This window comes from Felis catus, chromosome D1 (assembly GCF_018350175.1).
Source record: "Felis catus isolate Fca126 chromosome D1, F.catus_Fca126_mat1.0, whole genome shotgun sequence".
NCBI classification, from domain to species: domain Eukaryota; kingdom Metazoa; phylum Chordata; class Mammalia; order Carnivora; family Felidae; genus Felis; species Felis catus.
In genome coordinates, this window is record NC_058377.1 from 32,334,573 (window position 1) to 32,354,511 (window position 19,939).

At 51.1% G+C, this 19,939-nt stretch overlaps 1 protein-coding gene and 1 long non-coding RNA gene across 4 annotated transcripts in view; both read right to left on the minus strand.

Annotated features, from left to right (window-relative positions):
* LOC123380418 overlaps positions 1–11,339 on the minus strand; it is a 51,174-nt gene extending 39,835 nt beyond the window's left edge. Inside the window, exon 1 of one of the 2 annotated variants that reach the window (XR_006586152.1) lies at positions 10,642–11,339. This is a non-coding gene — a long non-coding RNA (uncharacterized LOC123380418). The remainder of the gene's footprint in view (positions 1–10,641) is intronic. The other variant, XR_006586153.1, reaches the window with a different exon arrangement.
* LOC123380411 (transport and Golgi organization protein 1 homolog) overlaps positions 1–19,939 on the minus strand; it is a 207,520-nt gene that overhangs the window by 159,275 nt on the left and 28,306 nt on the right. Inside the window, exons 3-4 of one of the 2 annotated variants that reach the window (XM_045038557.1) lie at positions 18,891–18,973; positions 13,286–13,361 (exon numbers count right to left, since the gene is read on the minus strand). In XM_045038557.1, coding sequence (XP_044894492.1) covers positions 13,286–13,333 — 48 coding nt within the window. In that variant the 5' untranslated portion in view covers positions 13,334–13,361; positions 18,891–18,973. Of the gene's footprint in view, positions 1–13,285; positions 13,362–18,858; positions 18,974–19,939 lie in introns of both variants that reach the window. The other variant, XM_045038555.1, reaches the window with a different exon arrangement.

The window sequence follows — 19,939 nt, forward strand, 5'->3', positions numbered from 1 at the left end:
ACTGGAGCCATCTGGATAACCACGATAATCTCCCATCATCAAAATCTTTCAATTACCCACAGCTGAAACGTCTCTTTTGCCAGAGCAGGTAGCATATTCACAGGTTCTGGGGGTCAGGACATGGATGTCCCCGGGGGACCATCATTCTGCCCACCGCAGTATATTCTAGATCCCACACTGTGATACAAGCAAGTTATCTCAACTACCTCATTTAATGTATAATCCTCACAATGGCTTATGTAGTACATACTGTTTTAATCCTAACTTTAGGACCATACAAAGCAGTCCCTATAGGGCTGTGAGATGTACAGGGAGCGACAATAATATCAATTACTGACATGTACTGAACGGTTACAAGTCAGACAGGATTCTAAGTGCTTCGTACTAATCCACGTCCCCTTTCCCCCAAACCCTGTGAGGAAGTTACTACTGCAATTCCCCTTTTACAGAAGATGATACAGAGTCACAAAAAGGTCAGATGGCCCCTAAGTCAGTCGTACAGGGGAGTCCTCAGCGTTCTTACACACAAGTCATTCATCCACCCACATCCATCTTGAGATGATCAGGTAGAAAGCCAGGTCCCCCCAAGGCCGTGGCCATGACCGTCTTGCTCACAGGTCATGGGCAGGAGGAAGTGGCACCTTGGCCAAAGCCACCAGCCCGTGACAGAACAAGCCTTCCTTCTTTCTCCGGATGGCCGATGCAACGGACGAGAAGCCCTCTCACCACGCCATGCTCCCGACATAACCCTGCCAACATCTCCCTCCAGAGGCTTCTCCCTGGCTGTGGCCCTCACAGCTCTTCACAGATGGACTCCATTCAGGGCCTGTGTTTCCCCGCGGAGACTTCCACCAGCGAAATCCTCTCAGCCTCACCCCCCACCTCGTAGCTGGTTGGGGAGATTCTCGATCGGATGGAGTTCATTTGAAGAGACCACTACCTCCCCTCATGGACTCTCTTCCCTCCCAGCCCCCACTGGGAGAGAAGGAATTCTGCAGATCTGACAACCCCTCACAAGGGGAGTCTCTGGGTCTACACGTGGGGGGCAGTGTGTTAGGGAGGGTCACTATGGCTGCAGGTTAAGCTGTAGTTTCCTGGAGAGTCCTGTGTCTATGTCTTACAGGGAACTGGAAGGACATGGAGAAGAGCTATCATTAACTATTAACAACTCTTAACAACTATTAACCTCTTTCCCAGGTTGTATCTCAACCACCTGATACAATTAGCACAGAACCCTGTTAAGCCACAGCTGAAAAGAAGATACAGGACCACATAAAGCCCAGAAGGTGACAGTGTCTCTTCAAGTAAAGGCCTGCCCGGGTCGAGACCTTTCCCTCACCAGGTCTGGGACACATTAAGCCACTCGACAGCTGAAGCACCCAACCAGCCCCCCTTCTCTGACTCACCAGGCCACCATCAGGGCAGACTCCAGCTCCCCAAGTTGTTAAGGCCACAGGAATGATGTGCCTGAGCATCAGATCTGGGCCTTCTGGTTTCTCACCGCTGATGGATAAGCTGGTCTTCTGATTGTACATCATTCTCTGCATGTCTGGCTAATGTGAGTCCACTCGAGAGAATGAGCCAGTCTTGGTGACACAACCTATCAGGTATCTGAGTGGGATCACCTGCTCCTCAGCCCCCTCCAGGCAAGAGACTGACCTGTCATACTTTGCTTCAAAATTCGGCGAAGCCTGAGAGGAAAACACGTGTCCGGAGAGCGATCTCCTGCTCACCCTCCCCTCTGTAAGTGTAAGTGCCCTGCGCTGGAGAAGAGAGTCTTTGCCTCGACTCCTTAACAGAACTGCTCTCACACCCGCGAAGAGTCACGCTGTGAGCTTCACTGTCCAGCCAGTTCTCTGTAGACATGGAAGCCCTTATACCACAGCTCTAAGGCTGGAGGGAGAGCAGACCACACACCCTGGGAGGACAGAGATCCAAAAACTCAGGGGCAGGCGTAAGCTGTCGGGAAATAGGCACTCACCAAGGAAAACTGGCACTTGGCGGGGGGAATAACCCAACCTCACTTCTGGACCACATTAGGAAAAAACAAAAAACAAAAAACAAAACAAAACAAAAACCTTCCTTCAGTTATTTCATGAGGCCACCAAAATCCTACTCCCGATTTTGCTGATTAAACCATAGTTTTCTTGGAGGAATTACACCATTCTTTAAAAAAAAAAAAGGAAGGGGGTGCCTGGGTGGGACAGAGGATCCCAAGTGGGCTCTGGGCTGACAGCAGTGAGCCTGAACTCATGAACTATGAGATCATGACCTGAGCGGAAGTCGGGACGCTTAACCGACTGAGCCACCCACGTACCCCCAAAAGAGCTGCTTTTAATGGGGCTGCTTCACAGTGCCTGGCACAGAGCAGGAGCTCACTAGCATTTCTGAGTGAAAAGTGTAAACTACGGTGCTTGAATAAGCAACAGAGCCTAGATCAGGGCAGGCCGATACCCAAGGCTTTCATAAAACCCTTCTGCTGACAGAGGACCCACAGACAAAGCAGATGGTCTTGAACTACACTCCCGGTAATAACAACAGTAACAATTGCTACTACACGGTGTACAAAATAGGCTACACGGTCTCAGCTCTAATCCATTTCAGGGCTGTCTTGGCATCCGGGAGGCACATACTCTGCTTTGGCTCAGAACTCTCAGCCTCTGTCTTAGGACAGGGAACTTCAGCTGCTGCAAAGAAACTATGCTGTACGTCGAGGGTTCCATGTACCCATTTGCCGGAGAAGCAATCCAAAAGTGCCCACACTCCAAAATGTATTTTACAGCGTTGAGGTTCTTAAATCGGACACAAGCCCAGCACAGGGCTTCTTTTTTCCTAGGTTTAATTTTCTTACTGCATCAAGTCAAAGTTCTGAACAGAGTACAGACTTCTCAAGAAGCAGTGGGTTGCAGTCGACACATTAAGTGCATTAGAGTCACCTATCTAGACGAGCAAATGTGGGGACCATCCTAGATCCAGGGCAACAGCTCCTGAAGAAAGGAGCCCTCTTCTCTCCTGAGAAGCAGCATATTTACCAAGTTCCCCAGGAGCTTCCCTCTGCACATGAGAGTTTAAGAACTCTGTAAGGCAGGGGCACCTGGGTGGCTCAGTTGGTTGAGCATCCGACCTTGGCTTAAGTCATGGTCTCGCAGTTCATGGGTTCAAGCCCCTTGTCGGGCTCTGTGCTGACAGCTTGGAGCCTGGAGCCTGCCTCAGATTCTGTGTCTCCCCCTCTCTCTGCCCCTTCCCTGCTCGTGCTCTGTCTCTCTCTTTCAAAAGTAAAATGAATATATTAAAAATGTTAAAAACCATCAGTGCTTAATTACAGTATGTGCATTATTTTTTCAATGAAATGCTATTGCGCATGACAGACTCCAGTCTAGTGATAACTTTCATACCACTAGGAAACCAAAAGATTCCTTTGAGCCGCCTTGTGCTGGCATTTGTTTCATTGCAGTGTTCTGGACCCAAATTCTCAATGTCCACTTTCTCCCCTAAGTCCCCCCACCCAGCAACCACCCATCTCCCTTCTGGCCCTACGGAATTTCCTCTCCTAGTCAGTCCACAAGCGTAAGCCTACACCACATAACCTTTTGAGACCGGTTTGTGCCACCTGGGAGGTTTCCGAGGCTCACCCTGGTGTCCAGGACCCCTTCCTTTGTATGGCTGAACACCAGTGCACTGTAGGGATAAGCCACATGCGGTTTGCCATTCACCTTTCGATGGACGAGTGGGTTGTTTCTACCTTTGGGGGATCGTCCATAGAGCTACCGTGAACATTTGCATACATGAACTTGATTCTCTACTTTCAACTCTTTGGGGTAGACACCTAGGAGTGGAATTGTGGAGGCACAGGGGAATTCTGCTGCACTTTTTGAAGAATTGCCAAACGGGCTTCCACAGCAAGGCAGGAGCAGTTTAGAACCGCCGCACCTCACAGAAGAGCTCAGATGCATGTGGAAGATACCCGGGCCCTCACCACCCAGCCTGGTCAATTCTTACCGTCCTTATTTTCGTCATCCTTCACTGCCGAGTAGTTTTCCAACAAGAAACCACTACAGACCCAGTTCAAAAATGGATTCTGGAGACGAAGACAGGCAGGGGAGACGGAAGGGGGAGAAGCCAGCTGCTCACCTAAAGGGATTACCGCAGGGAGAGTCACGCCGTTTACTTCGCCATCCCACCTGGAGCTTGGGCTCTTCCCCTTCGGTGCTAGGGGCTGAAGTGTTTTATAAAGAAAGGGCCCGGTGAGAAACACCAAGTAGAAACCAGTCCAGTGTCTGGTTTTAAAGTGACAAGTAGAATACAGGTGTTAATTGGATGGTGTCACAGAAATGTGAAGCTACGGAAAGCAAGGCCTGTCTGCTCTTCGGTGCGTGACAGCTGGATCAGCAAGTGCCCAGAAGGAGATGGGACATTCCACAGAGGTACTCACCTGGCACCACTAACTTCATCCTACTGCTGTGACAGTGGGATTCCACCTGATTACCCACCTGCACTGGGCTGTGCGGGAGGGCCAGCAAAAACACATCTTACAGCATGTCCTTTCCCCCTGGGCCCCACCCCAGCCTGAGGTTTTACTGGCCTGGCCCCTGAAGCCACGCGGGTCTCTGAGCCCTGGGTAAACGGACAAACCCCTTTCTTCCTCTGCAGTCGTGGAGAACACGATCTCCACCACAGGAGAGGATTCTCACCGTAAGGAACACAACACTGTCAGCACCGCGCCCTCCCTGCCACTCCAGAGACACCACTGCCAGAATCCTCTGCTCCCACAATGTTACAAACATGTAGAAATCCGAAGGAGACCCTCCCTGGAAAACAGTCTCTTGGGACTGACCCAGATCTGGTCAGTACCCACAACGTTCATGTACAAAGACAAAAGGACACCCCCACCCCATTCTGTCTGGTGCAGTTTTTCTACAGGTGCAAGAATTGTGCCCCGGTGCTCAATCATGGGTGTAGACAGAGAATCAAGTCTCTGCTGACAGAGGTGGCTTCCCTGGCTTCGACCCCTGGGAAAAGCAAAGCCTCCCTCCCCAGATCTTACTCTCCAGGGCCTGGACACGGCAAGGCCTAAGCAGGGTGAGGGAGCACCCATGTGCCGAGGGAAGGTGGTGTCAGCGCCACCCTGGGAAAGAGCAGGGGACAGCAGATGTTAGGAGGGTAATGACTCTCCAGCCTGGTTGTGCTGCATGTTGGAACCACCTAGGAAGCTATTAAAAACATGGGGCACCTGGGTGACTCCGTCAGTTAAGCGTCTGACCCTTGGTTTCAGCTCACGTCATGATCTCAGTTTCGTCAGTTTGAGCCCCACATCAGGCTCTGGGCTGGCAGTGCGGTGCCTGCCTTGGTCGTCTCCCTCTCTCTCTCTCTCTGGCCCTCCCCTGCTCATGCTATCTCTCTCTCTCAAAAATAAACTTTAAAAAAAAGTATTAAAAAAAAAACGTGCATACACACCCCACCACCCATGCTCAGACTACATCACAGAGCACCTAAGCCAGAATCTCCAGAAATGCAACCCGAGCATTAGTGTCCATGTAAAGCTCAGCCGATCTCAACGTGCAGTCTGTGGACGGGAGACCTCAAGTGGCAGAGGACTGAGCAGACCAGCAATGGCACATGCCATCATTCAAAAGCTCCCAGTGGGGGCCAGCCACTGTCCAGAGAACTTTGCAGACGTTACTTCAATCGAGCCCCCCCGACAACCCACAGAACTATAAGCTGCCACTGTTCCTATTTTTCAGATCAGCCAACAAAGGCTCAGAGAGGTTAAAGAACCTGCTCAGGGTCACACAGCTAGGAAACTGGAGAAGCCGGCAAGGCCGAGAGCCTGTGTTCCCAATCACCAGGTGGCATAGGCAGATGGGGAGGGCTCGGTCCTTTGTCCTGAAGGATTCCCCTTCAGGGAAAGGTGAAGGGCACATGTACCCCAACACTCAGACAAGCCCTATTACCCACTCCAGCCCACTCTCAGGTGTTCATGGAGAGCAGGCAGTCCCTGGCAGGGCTACAACTTAAAGGGGACACAGCGCCCCTAGAGGCAGCTTGGGGTTTCAGTGTGACTGGCCAGCAAGTCAGAAGGGAAAAGCCTAAAGAGATGGGCCAGGGCCCCAGGGTCTAGCCCTTCTCCTGCACGTGACAATTTTGTCTCTACTGCTGACCATGGAGCAAAGGTCAGGGCTCTGCTGTATTAAAGGAACCAAGGAGTTCCTGGTTTCATGGGGCTGATGGGGTCATCCCCCATTTTACAGGTGGAAAAAAACACAAAGTTCAAGAGCCCTTCCAGGGATACATGCCCCCTCACACCAGACATTTGATCAAACGCAGCAAAAATGGTCTCGTTAAGCCCTCCAAACAGCCTTATGAAGCACGTTCTAGAAGCAAACCCACTTCATCAATAAGGAAACAGGCAGAGATCAGAACCCAGGCCACTTGACAACGAGACACAGCCACAACTACCATGCGATACCTAACATCTTCCCGACCCCACAACCCCACGGTGGGATCTCACAAAGAGGCCAGGGCTCCATACCGGCTGTATTTTACATCCCCCCACACATACACTCCAAAAAAGGTCAACATTCCTGATTTTCACGGACGACAAAGCCTCAGCGGGGTCTAGGCAGAGTCCTGGGCCAGAGGTCACGACACGCCTTCCCCAGCTCCTCCTCGTTACTCCTCTACTCACCGAGCCCTCATCAGGGAGACCCTGAGACCATCTGATCCCAGGGCTGCGATGCTGCAGGAGGCAGAAGAGCATTCCCTTACTTGACTGAAGCAGGTTCTCATCCCCTGCAAACAAACAGGTCCTGCCCCACAAGCTGCTCCTTGGAACCTCCAAGGAGTAGGCACTGGAGCCAAAGGGTCCAGTGAGCTGGGAGACACATGGGACCATTAAAGGCTGTCAGCAGGACAAGTAACAAATACCGGTTCCGGGCCCTCGGCTGGCTCTGTAGCTAAACAGCAAGGTGCTTTAGGCATTTCGCAGTCCCTTGGGGTCTGAGACATCCCATCTGCAAGTGAGTTGGTTAGACACACTGGTCTTCTAGAACCCTCCTAGCTCTGCAATGCTGGGGCTCTTCGGGAACAGCAGAGGGGCCTGGCCAAGTTTCAGCCTCCTGCAGGCAAACACAGACCACCCGCAGCCCCGTCAGCTGCTCCTACCCACCGGCTACATTCAGCGGGACCACGAAATGTGAGCAGCGTAAACATGACCTGGACCTGTCGGGAGTGCCCAGTCAGCCACTGCCCCCAGGGCTCCAACACCAACATCGGCTGCAACTGGCCTCACACTCAGCGCAGTGGTGCGGTTAACTGATGGCAGGGAAGAACAACTGCATGTGAAATACCCATAAGTAATTAAGACAGCAGCCGCACAGCTTCCTTCCGCCCTCAGGCTGTGTATGGCCCATTCTCGGACAGATCCACACACATAATCTGCAATTAATTAGAAGCGCACAACTCCTGAGAGGACACAGGCCAACGTCACACCAGACTGAGTCTGCAGCCCTCTGCCGTCCTGCTCTGTGTTTGGACACTTCGAGACCTGCTACCCAGCACGCGAGCTGCATGTCGCCAGGATGGGCCCAGCTCTGGTCCCGGCTCTACTACAGATTTCCTGTGCCACCACGGGCGTGTCACCTATCTGGAGTCTCAGTTTCCCGACTCTGAAGTGGGCATGATGGCACCTACAATCCACCTCCAAAGTTAGAGGTGATCTGACAGGAGAGAGGACAGGAGGCACTCTGTGGATTAAAGATGGGGTGCTGGGGCGCCTGGGTGGCTCAGTTGGTTAAGCAGCTGACTTCGGCTCAGGTCACGATCTCACGGTCAGTGAGTTCAAGCCCCGCGTCGGGCTCTGTGCTGACAGCTCAGAGCCTGGAGCCTGTTCCCGATTCTGTGTCTCCCTTTCTCTGACCCTCCCCCATTCATGCTCTGTCTCTCTCTGTCTCAAAAATAAATAAATGTTAAAAAAAAATTTTTTTTAATAAATAAATAAATAAAGATGGGATGCTAATGTCTGGCTAAGTGTCACCCCACAAGCTGCCTCCTCAGTCATGGACAGTGGGGAAGGGAAGCAGAATAACGCTCCCAAGCCTTACAGTTAAGGCGAGGCAGGCCCCAAAAGGCAGAGGGACAGGAGACATTGAGAACACAAGAGGCCAACAAACAGTGGCAATCTTTGGACACTCCCGACACCTAGTGCACCACAGTGTCCCCGAGTTGCAGGGTTTTCCGTGGCTGCGTGCCAGGCAGCTGCTCTCTCAGTGCACCGATGACTCGGCTGAAGGGCTCCTCTCGAACATCAGGCAGAACACAGGAAAGAGATGGGAGTTACAGGTCAAGCTGCCCCCGGGGCAGGGAATGGAGACTCCAGAGCTCAGAGTAGGATGGGCAGAACCAGCCAGATTGGAGGAAGAAAGCAACTGGACGCTGAAAATAGTGACTTGAATTGAATGCCTTTCACTTCTATCTCACCTTTAAAACTTGGCCTATACACCTGTTCCGGAGGAAGCCTTCTGGACTCGACAAGATGAAGCCAATTCTCCACCTTGGGGCAGCCGGAGGACCTCAACTTTAACAACCTCCCCTGCTTGAGGGGGAGATCTGTAGCAGCAGAGAGAAGCCTATCCTCTCTGAATGTCCAGCCTAGCACAGTGCCTGACAGTTTTCCGTGTATCTGGAGGGGACCACGTGGCTCAGTTCTGGTCACCAAGTGATAAAAGGACGTCTACTAGTGGGACTGGTGTGAGGGCTTTTCTTTTCCCAGGAAGAAACAGCAGGGGCTATGCTTTCTCCCTGGCTTCCAGCTTGAAAAGGGGTCTGGTAGTCTCAACAGCAGCAGCCAGCTTGCAAACAGGACGCAATGAACAGGAGGATGCAAAGTAACAACTTAAGAAGTTTGGGCAACTTCTGTAGCTTGGCCGTTTTAAGAAACACTGAAATCAACATTCGGGGGAAATTAACATTCGGGGGAAATCAACATTCCGGGGAAATCAACATTCGGGGGCGGGGGCGTAGATCTTTTCCAGTGAGTGTTTTTATCTTCCCTAGGTAAACACCCAGTAGTGCAATTACCAGAGCACAGGGTATTTCTATTTTTCATTTTTAGAGGATCCCCCATGTGGTTCTCCACAGTGGCTGCACCAATTTGCACGTGGAACTTAAGAAATAAAAGACAAAGAGACAGAAACAGACTCTCAAATACAAAGAGCTGGTGGTTGCCAAAGGCTAAGTGGGTAAACAGATAAAGGGGAGTAAGAGTACAATTATCTTAATGAGCACTGAGAAATGGAGTTGTTGGAGATTATATACCTGAAACTAATATTACACTCTGTTAATTACACTTCAATAAAAATATTGAAGAAGGGAACCGGAGTGGCTCAGTCAGTTAAGCATCCGACTTCGGCTCAGGTCATGATCATCTCATGGTTCGTGAATTCAAGCCCCACATCGGACTCTGTGCCGTCAGTGAGCAGCCTGCTTGGGATCCTCTGTCTCCCTCTCTCTGCCCCTTCCCCACTCAGGCTCACTCCCATTCACGCTCCCTCTCTCAAAAATAAACATGTTTTAAATAAAAAATAAAGAAGATGGGGCAGAAGAAACGTGAGCCCTGAGTAGCACTGAGAGGCTGAACTATGCCATCAACCACTCACCTCCCGACCACCCGGTACAGGAAGAAAATAAGCTTACTTACACCACCATGAAGGGGGCTCTCAAGCGCCTGCAGCTGACAGCACCCCTCCCTGACTTTCTAGCTCCACCCAGCACCCCCATCAGGCCCACCTAGAACTCAGCAAGGACACAGGCCCTCTTAGCCTCTGAAGCCGTCTCTGGGATCAGCCCCACCCTGAGACCAAATCCAGCTCAGAACCGAGTTAATTGTTCTCTCTGAGCCTTCCAGTTGCCAACGGGGACTGCACCACTTGGGCTACCACAGGCTGGCCTTGGGGACTAAGGGAGAGGAAATCCTTGCTAGAATGTGACCATCTCTCACACACAGTAGCTTCTCAATAGTTACCAATTTCCCCAGGAGGCAGAGCAACACAGCCAAAAACAAACACTTCTGCTCAATGGTCCGAGGAGCTTAGGTCAGTTACCAGCTGTTCTACCTTGGGCAAGTGATTTAACCTCACTGAACCCATTTCCTCATCCGTAAGATAGCGAGAACAACATTCCCCCTCCTGCAGCAGTTATGGGGAATAAAGGAGATTACTGGAAAACACCAGGTGGCAGTAGGAGCTAGAAGGCCATTACCTTCCCACCTCCTACTCCTGCCTCCACCCATTGCCCCCAACCCCCGCCCTGTTGGGGCGATTCAGCATCACATCAAATCCCTCAAAGGAAGCAAGAAGAGGCCAGCACCTCCCCTTGGTGCAGCCAAATCTCTTGGCTCCCTTTCCCGGGAGTAGAGACGAGAAAAGGGAAAGCACTGCATCAACAGGCAGAGAACCCCATCCTGGCAGAAACAGCCCCCCAGACTCCATAGGGGATCATGTACCCAAGACAAAAAGCAGCCCCAGAGAACGCTCTGCCTTCATTCGTGCTAAATCCCCATTTCCAACACCTGAAAGAAGGCCACCCTACTCTCAGACGGTGCAGAGGCCAGCAAGGAGACAGCGTGAGGAACACCACCGCCCTTACCTATTTCCTCCGGGGTCGGACTGACCCCCTCTGTGGGAACCCGTGGTTTGGGCGTTCTCTGTGTGAGAGTTACAAATGCTGAGCCCCACTGATCACTCACGGGGACTCCAGCAGGGAGTGTCCTGCAGGAGTCACCAAGCCACCCCACATAGGAGTGGGGGGACACGCACCAGAGAAGCCGACGGAGCACCCACACCGTAAGCCAGAAGCCCGGGGTCCTCCCGGCTTAAGAACATGCAAGGAAGGGACCAGGTGCTGTGAACAGCCCACAGGCACAAGGGCATGAGACAGCCCGCCCACTGACCCCAGCTGTGCCGCACCCTGGGGCGGGGGAGGCGGCCCCTACGCACCCACCTGGACCCTGGGGCCGGCCCAAGGTCACAGTGTGAGCACCACACAGAACTGAGCTGCACCCTGAGCCCAAATCTAGGCTTCTCCCAAGCACTGGCCAATGGTTCCTAAAACCACGGAGGGGAAGGAAGCCGGGCAGAAGAAGCCACTGTGTTCATAGCCTCTCAAAGGGTACGGTGGCCTCCATCCCCTGGCCCTGCCCCTCCTCCAAGGATAAGCTCATAACCACCTGCTCCAAAAAGGGCAGCTCCTTGAGGGCCAGGCAGCTCGAAACTCTTACTGCTGTCCGCCCTGGGCAACCCAAGACACCACCTGCCTGGTCCACCACCAGCCCATCCTGGGACCATTGATTTATTCACTCACCAGTCATTCCCAAGCCCCTCCTATGTGCCACCCGTGGCACCAGCGGGGGGGGGGGAGGGAGGGCGGGGGGGGCAGGCTCTTGGAGCCTCAGACCTGCGGGAGACAGACACTACTCAGGCACAGAAGAAAATCACCACAAACAGGCTGGGAAGGGAAAAATCAAGGAGAGAATTCTGTGAGGGAGAAGGCAGGCGAGCCTGAGCGAAACAAGGTAATGAACTGAAAGGTCATAGCTGGGCGGAAGGAGGAGGGGCATTCAGGCAGAAGGAAGGGCCAGATTCAAGGCCCCTAGGCAAGAATGAACTCTGGGCCTTGAGGAGCTGCCTGAAGGTCAGTGTGGCCGAGAGTGACAGGCAGAGCATATGAGAGAAAAGTCAGGGTTGTATATAGAGCATGGCAGAATTTGGATGTTGCCCCAAGTGCAGGAAAACACCACTGCAGGGTTCTGAGGGGGCAGTGGGCTAGGGCAGGAGGGGCAGAGGTGCCCATCTGCCAGAGAAGGCCCCATCTCATAAAGAGGATGAGTGTGCAGTGGTCTTTCTAGGAGTCCCTGGGCCCCTAGAGAAAACACCACCTCGTATTAATCGTCTGCTTCCTAGGCCGCCAGCCTGTCATTAAGGGGCTTGAGCCACAGATCTTAGAGAGGAGGCCCAGATCCTACCTTCAGGATGATTAGCCAGGAATGTACCCTTTGAGGATGTTAATAACAGAGCTACCAGTTATTGAACACTTAATATAACAGGCACTCTTCCAAATATGTTTTTCCCAATTTTTCCTCCCAAGGTATAATTTACATAAAGTATCTTCAGTATTTTTCATGTATGTATTAATTAATCCTCACAACCCTATTCGACAAGTACTTCTAATAGCCCCAGTTTACAGATGAGAATACTAAGGCACAGACAGGCTAGACAACTTGCCCAAGCTCCCACTGCTACTCCGTGCAGGGATGTGGGTAAGAACACAGCCAGCCTACCCCGTTGTAACATCAGAGCAGAATTACAACAGCAAGGGTAACACCACCACACCCACTAGGGCTGCCGTGGATACCATGTGCAATTACCACACACTGAGCACCTACATGTTTCTTACTTTCTTCCAAGGTCCGGAGCCCTTTGAAGGAGAATAATGAAAGCAAAGGAATCCTTCCCAGGAAGAATCCACTTAGGAGCACAAACCCACAAATACAATTTTGCACACAGTGGCAAGGGCTTCTGCAGTCTGTGAAACTATCCACAGGCTTCCGGTGAAACATCAGACATAACATACTCCAGACTCCATGCTACACGTTTCATACAGCTTATTCAGAATCCTGTAAGCAGGTGGTATTTCACTTCTTTTGGGGGATTGGGAAACTAGTTCAGAGAAGGTAAAGCATTTGCCCAAGGTCACACAGCTCTTCAACAGCAGCACTGTGGTCAGCTTGGCCCCAGTGTTCTTTCCACCCCAAAAGGCTGCCTTCTCAACTCAATTCGTCTGCAACCACCCACGCCAGAACACTATAAAAATAAAGGATGCGTAAAGTACAGAACCGATTTATATGTCTAAGCTTCCAGCAGCACTGGTGATAGAAACTTGGTAGTGACCATGTAAAAGGGGCTGCTGGTCACTCAGAATTAAAACCTGAAGGTGACATTTGCGTCTCACAAAGGTTAATTCACCTTCTACCAACTCTGTAAGACAGTGTCTTCTCAAAGCAGTCCACAGGCATCCGGGCACTCACGCAAATATCACCCTGCCTCTTTCCAAATGGCCATGCCTCCTACATTGGCCAATACCTGGCCTAGAGTAGAAAAAGCTACGGGCCAAATATCAATGTCAGTGTGTTTGTGCTTGCTAGCATACCTAGCCAAACGTCATGCAAAGTCAGCTCGGTGGTCAGCACATTTGCAAAGGAGACAGTCGGCACGGGGAGAATGACGAGGCCTACCTTTGACCGCAGAGCAACAAGCCCAACCAGGCAAGACACTAGAAACATCCAGACTTCCACAACTTGGCTTTCATGGCTGCAAAGAAGAACATAGGATCATGACTCCCTTCCCAGAATAAGATGGTGAGAAGGACAAGGGATCTTTGAGTGCAGTCTCCTCCATGTCAAAGCTGGGGAAACTGAGGCACAGAGAGATCAAGGGACCCACTACTATCAGAGTCAGTATCAGAACCAAGGTTTCCTGATTCTCAAGGTAGTGCTCCCTCTATACCACCAGCTGTCTCCTCCCTGATGGGGGCAGGGGGTATCACTCGCCCCCGTGTGTAACTAGCTCACAGTCCTGGGCTCATGCTGCAAGACCAAGCTAGAGATGCAGGAGTGACAGGGGGACTGGCTTTCTGGTCATTCCTGCAGAACTCTTTCGAAAGTTTTCAGGCTTGTTAGAACTCAAACACCAGTCCATTCCTTCGTCCACTCCACTAAGGTCTCCTGAGCCACAACGCCCAGCCAGGCAGGATTTTAGGCATTGGGATGCGGGCCGTGAGTGAGCAGGCAAAGCGTCTGCCTTCAAGGAGCTCTCATCCCCATGGAGACATGCAAAGCCAATGAACAGTATATTCAGGTTTCAGATCGGGAAGGTTTCGAAAACCTGGAATCAGCAGACTGAAGGAACAGCACGGGTGGTGCAGGAAAAGCTCTTCCAGACCAGTGGTCGGGGAGGGAAGGCTCTCTGAGGGGGAACATCGCAGCAGACCAGATGCTTTCCTCTGAGGGCGGAGCATTCCAGAAGCCATGGGATTCCAGGAGCAGCAAGGAGGGAGAGAGGAAATCCCGGCCCCACCACATCCTGGCACTCAGGCCTCCAGCGGCATCTCTCGGCCTATTGCTTCAACTACGAACAGAGGCCAAGAGGCCCGCCTGCAGGGATGCTGTGACAATTAGGCAATAATGTAAATAAAGCTTGGGTCACAGGAGGCAAAACAAGGGAGGAGACAGCATACTATGAACGTCTCCCAGGCACTCCTCAAAGGAAGTTGTCCCAGAGAACAGTCTGAACTCAGGGATGGATCTGCTATCTGAAGCCAGAGTGGCTGAGGTCACCTAGAAAGAACTAGGAGGGAACTGGCAGGGACCAGGCTCACAACTCTAGAGGTTTGGGCTCTAACTAGGGTTCAGAGCTTGAACCGTTGGGGCTAATGAATGGGCTCCCAACTGACCCCCACAGAGGGTCTCCAGAAATAATTCTAGAAAGAACTGACATCCCTCCAGAGATGCCTCCCAAACATCATGAGATGATGCTGGACACTCATGGTGATTCTCTCACCGTCCTCCATCTCGACCCGGTCTCCAAGCCCTGTCAGGCGATGACCAGACTCGGGAACCCAGAACGGCAACACTCACCATGTGTGGAGGCTCACAAGCATTCGACGGGGTGCCCATCCCATATAATGCCTGGTTCAGCACTCGGGTTTCCTGCCATCCTATGTCAGTGCATTTAACCCTCAGAATGGCTCTAAGAAGCCAGTTTAAGTGTCTTCATTTTACACGTGAGAAAGTGGGCCCCAGAGAGTCTGGGGGGAGAAAAAAAGAAAGAGAAAGGGAAGCCTAGCCAAGGAAGCACTGGAGCGGGGGCCAGACCCCAGGATGGTGGTTCTGGGTCGCACCCCCCCCCCCCAGCTCTCTGGCAGCACTTAGTACACCACTGTGTTATGGGTGTCAGTGCGCAGCACTCAGGGCACCAACTGTGGATTTCTGGCATCTTGAAAGAGTGGGGACACGGACGTCAACTCAGGAGTCCCCACCCTGCGAGGCACAGGGGAGGCCCTTCATGAACCACCAAGCAAGAAAGGGCCATCAGGGACTGACAGGGAGGACTGGAGGGCGTACTACTGAGGATGCCTTAGGTAGCAGATGAACTTTCCAACCTGCCGTTGGCAAGAGCAAGCAGGAACAGTCACATCACTCTGCTTAAGACCCTCTACCGGCTTCCCACCGCTCTTGAGAGAAAATCAAACTGAGGGCTGTCTCTCCAGCCTCCTTGGCTCGGGCCTCCCCTCTCCCCGCTACCCAGCCACGCTTCCAACATCATCGCCTGCCAGCAAAGCTCCACAGTCCCCTCACCCTGAAGGCCTCAGCTCTGCCGTCACCTGAGACCAATTTCTCTTAATAACACACCCTAAAACAGGCCCCTTTCCAGCACGTGGAGATTTGCAAGCCAAGTTCACGTGTCTGTTAATGTCGCCACTGTCCATCTTCCCTCTGGCTGGCAATTCCTCGGGGCAGGCTTTTGGCTCCTTGCTCACTGACTTACAAGCCAAGTTTAGCACGGGGAGGTGGGGGCTGTCAGCGTGTTCCCTGGCCTCCTCCCTGAGCCACAGGGCCAGCGCCATGAACAGCAAACAGTGCTCTGTGCCCCCTCCCCAATCCTTCTCCAAATCAGGCAGAACAGCCAATGGGAGGACCAGAGACCCCAAAACAAAGGAAAGAAACAAAAAGTGAGGTGGAGGGTTACAAATGTCATACAAAAGCATGGAGAGGGGCTGCCCCTCCGAGGAATGCACAGACAACCAACCTCAAAGTCCCATTTTTCCAGCTCTTAAAGTAGCAGATGCATTTTTCTATGATGACACGATGCCAGAGGCAGGATGAGGTGGACGTAAGGCAAACCCACCTTCCATCCAATATTTCCAAGAACCCGATCTCTCATCTGGAACACACACAGGCAACCCAGTGCTGCATCCAGAAGGCTCATTGAAATTTGCCGCCACCTCAGCAAACAGAGCCCCCATCCCCTGCCCCAGGAAGCACACGTAAACCCCCCACAAAGTACCAAGGGTCCAGATGCGGGTGTGGTGACATATCTCCTCCAAGATTCAAGTTATAAACTCTGGGTTAAGTCCCTACTTGCCAAAGATCCCAAATAATAAACTAGATTTACATTTCTGGAAAACCGTATGAGTAAAAACAAGGAAAACAGACTAAATCTCAGCCATCGGTGCAACTCCAGTATGTTCATATGGACGACCTTAGTGCCAGTGCACACACAGGGCCAGCTACTTCCTCTAGCACAAAGTGGCTGAGGGAGACCCACAGGCCAGCCGTCAACGCAGCCTGGGGTCAGTGGTGATGGAGGGACTTCATCCCGGGAAACAGGAAACCCCCTTGGAAGCACAGTGCTGAATAGCTGCTGGGGTGCATGGAGATGCCTGCACCCCAATAAAGCGCCCACAGCAAGGGGCCTATGAAGCCTGGTATTTGTGTCCGCGATCTCAAGGTCACTGTTCTTTGCAAAGCAAACGTACACTCTTTGGAATGGACACGCCTCAGGGCCAGAGTGAAGTCTCGTCCCTCTACATGAGGTGTGAGCCACACAAACAGAGAGCACTGCAGATGCAGAAAGACAAGCCATGAGGTCACGGGGACTCGGAGAAGGCGCCTTCTGTCTCTTCTCAATCCTTCTGGTTACTTCCAGGAAAAATATCTGAGTTTAGCACTAGGATATTCCCAACACTCTCCTTCTGCTGCTCACTCACTCAGCTCTCTTTTTAACAACGGGAGGGGGTCTCAGACAGAAGCTGGGACAGGCAATGACATGCAGGCCAACTTAACATTGGTTCCTTTCTGCTGTCTTTATTTTCAGTTAATTGCTATTTAAGTCAACTAATAGTGACTCCCCAATTACTATAATCATGGTTATTCTATGGTATCATTATTGGTATTATTTTTTTCAATTTTTACATTTATTTATTTTTGAGAGACAGAGAGAGACAGAGCACAAGTGGGGGAGGGGCAGAGAGAGAGGGAGACACAGACTCCGAAGCAGGCTCCAGGCTCTGAGCTGTCAGCACAGAGCCTGATGAGGGGCTCAAACCTGCAAGAACTGAGAGATCATGACCTGAGCCGAAGTCAGACACTTAACTGACTGAGCCACCCAGGCGCCCCAGAAATTTCCCTTTTTAGATAAAGGCACTCAGCTTTTCCTAAGTGCACCCAATTAAAAAAAAATTACAGGGTAACTACTAGTATAGTGGTAAATAAATAACTGAAATTTGAAAGCCAGAGACTTTGCTGTTCTCCCAGCCCATGTGCCCCACATGTATAGATCTATAAATATCCGCCCAGCTGAACTCAAGCCTGAGAAGTGCCATAATGAACTGCACATTTCCACTGAACAGAGTGACCCTGGTCATTCCCACCAACCAACCTTAGAGAGTTTGCTCATTTCCTTCTTCATCCCTGACTTGGCAGTGCTGGACGTCTCCCAGACCCCGCTCTTCCTTCCTTCCTTAGCAATGAAAACCCTAATGGGGGCAGGAGGGTGGGCATCGCCTCCCTAAAAAATGAAAACCCTAATGGGGGCAGGAGGGTGGGCATCGCCTCCCTAAGCAATGAAAACCCTAATGGGAGGGGTGGGGAGCACTGTCTCCATAGCAGCAGAGGAGGCCATGGGCCTGATGTTGGCCATGCCAATGGGATACTGTGTGCACTTCCAGGAAGGGTCCTCACAGCTAGGAGCGGGCATCACCTTTTTCGTACCATGGACCCGTTCTGCAGTCTGGTGAAGCCCATGGACCTCTTCTCAGAAAAAGATTTTAAAACACATAAAATAAAACACACAAGACTTCAAAGGAACAGATTATACTGAAATAGGATTATCAAAATGTAAAAAATAAAAGTGATATAATAAATACATAGAATTCTTTATCATCACATTAAAAAAACCACCCAATTTTCCAGCAGAAACAATATTCTGAGATTTTTTTTTTCCACCTTGCAGCTCTCACAGGGCCTATGACTTCTATCGGCGATAAAGTCACCCATTCTGCTAACATGACTATGGTTTCTATGGTTTGCTGGTACTTTCATAATGGAAGGAAATGTAAATTTCAGTCAGTGGCTAGAGGAAAAAGTTGAATCCTACCTATGGAAATGGAGGAATTCTCTCCTTTGCTCCCTCTTCCTTTCTGCTACCTGGGAGGAGACTGGGATGGCTGGGGCTAAAATAGCCATTTTGGACTATGAGACAAGATGGAGCGAGTTCCGGTCTCTGACGAACATGGAGCCACATACCAGCCCCAGCCTGCCTACTTCTGGAAAGACAGATGAATTTCTACCTCCTTAAGCTACGGTTGGCTTACTCTTTACTGTATAAAGCCACACAAACCCAATCTTGTTGTATCTCTAATACTTTCTTCCCAGGGCTAAAGTTCGAAACTGTTTGAACCTGATCTTTGACAACCTTCATACTTAACAGACATGCTCTTTCCTATTTACAGATATGACTCCTCCAGAGCTACCCAATTAGCACAGTTCCTCTGTGGTTGACAATCGCACGGGGGGCAAATCCCCAAACCCCTCAAAACTCAGTGCCGCTCCAGCTCTGAAGCATGTCCTTTAGAGTGAGCACACGCCCAAACATCACATCATTAACCACAGCTCAGGAAGCTTAGAACTGCACAGCACATTCAGACCACGGACACACACACCTGACTTCACCCCACATTTCACAAAGTCCACACTCACACAGGAGCAAGCACAACCGTACCCCACTGATGTGCAGGTCCGAGAGTCACCCGGCATTGGCGGAGGAGACTCAGCAACTTACTAATTGTCATCAACTCTGGCACCGAGGAGGAAGGTAGCATGCTGCTCAGGAGGTCTCCCTGGCCAGGAGGACCAGCTTCCACACTGGGAAAAAGCAAACAGAAGGAAGTTACACTCGGCCACTCAAAATATACAACCTCACCCTTCCAAGAACTAGCAGGTACTCAGTGTTTTCAGGTGCAACCACCAGAAGGCACAGGAGGCAGCCCTTCAAAACCGCAGTCAGCCCTCTTCATTCGCGGACTCCCTATTTGCAAATCTGCTTACTCGCTGACACTGATTTGTGTCCCCAAAATCAATAGTCAGTATTCTTCTAAAACAAACAGCAGGGGCACCTGGGTGGCTCAGTCGGTTTTATGTCCAACTTCAGTTCAGGTCATGATCTCATAGTTTGTGGGTTTAAGACCTGTGTCGGGCTCTGTGCTGATAGCTCAGAGCCTGGAGCCTGCTTCGGATTCTGTGTCCCCCGCTCTCTCTCTCTGCCCTCCCATACTCATGCTCTGTCTCTCTCTTTCTCTCAAAAACAAATAAAACATTAATTTTTTTTTAATAAACAGCAAAAAGGACTCTGCACCCTATATGGACCTGGTGACACCCATCCTGACAATGTACTAACTGTACAGGAACCGACAGGTGGTGTCACTGTCACAGAGCAGAGCTCCGTTGACTTAGGGGGAGACAGTAAAACCAAGCATGGTTTGAGGTGATCAGTGACTCCCACCCTGGGGCTGAGGTTGAAAATGCAGATGTGATCTACCTCTACTCTCTCAAGTTTGCACTAAATTAAAACCGTGAAGAGAGAAAAAGAAACAACTCTAAGAACCACAAGGATCGTGGTGGCATTAGGGAGACCTTAGTGTCCATCCGAGTTCTGCTACCAAACATCCAATGACTTTGAGCAACTCCGTTTCCCTTTGAGATACTTTTATTTGAACATCAGAAAACTGACACGGTGCTTACTACTGTATTCCGGTCGAAGCACTTCTCAAACACGTGAGAGCTAAGTGGCTCAAGTATTACATAATATTAAACTTGTGTAATATTGTGATC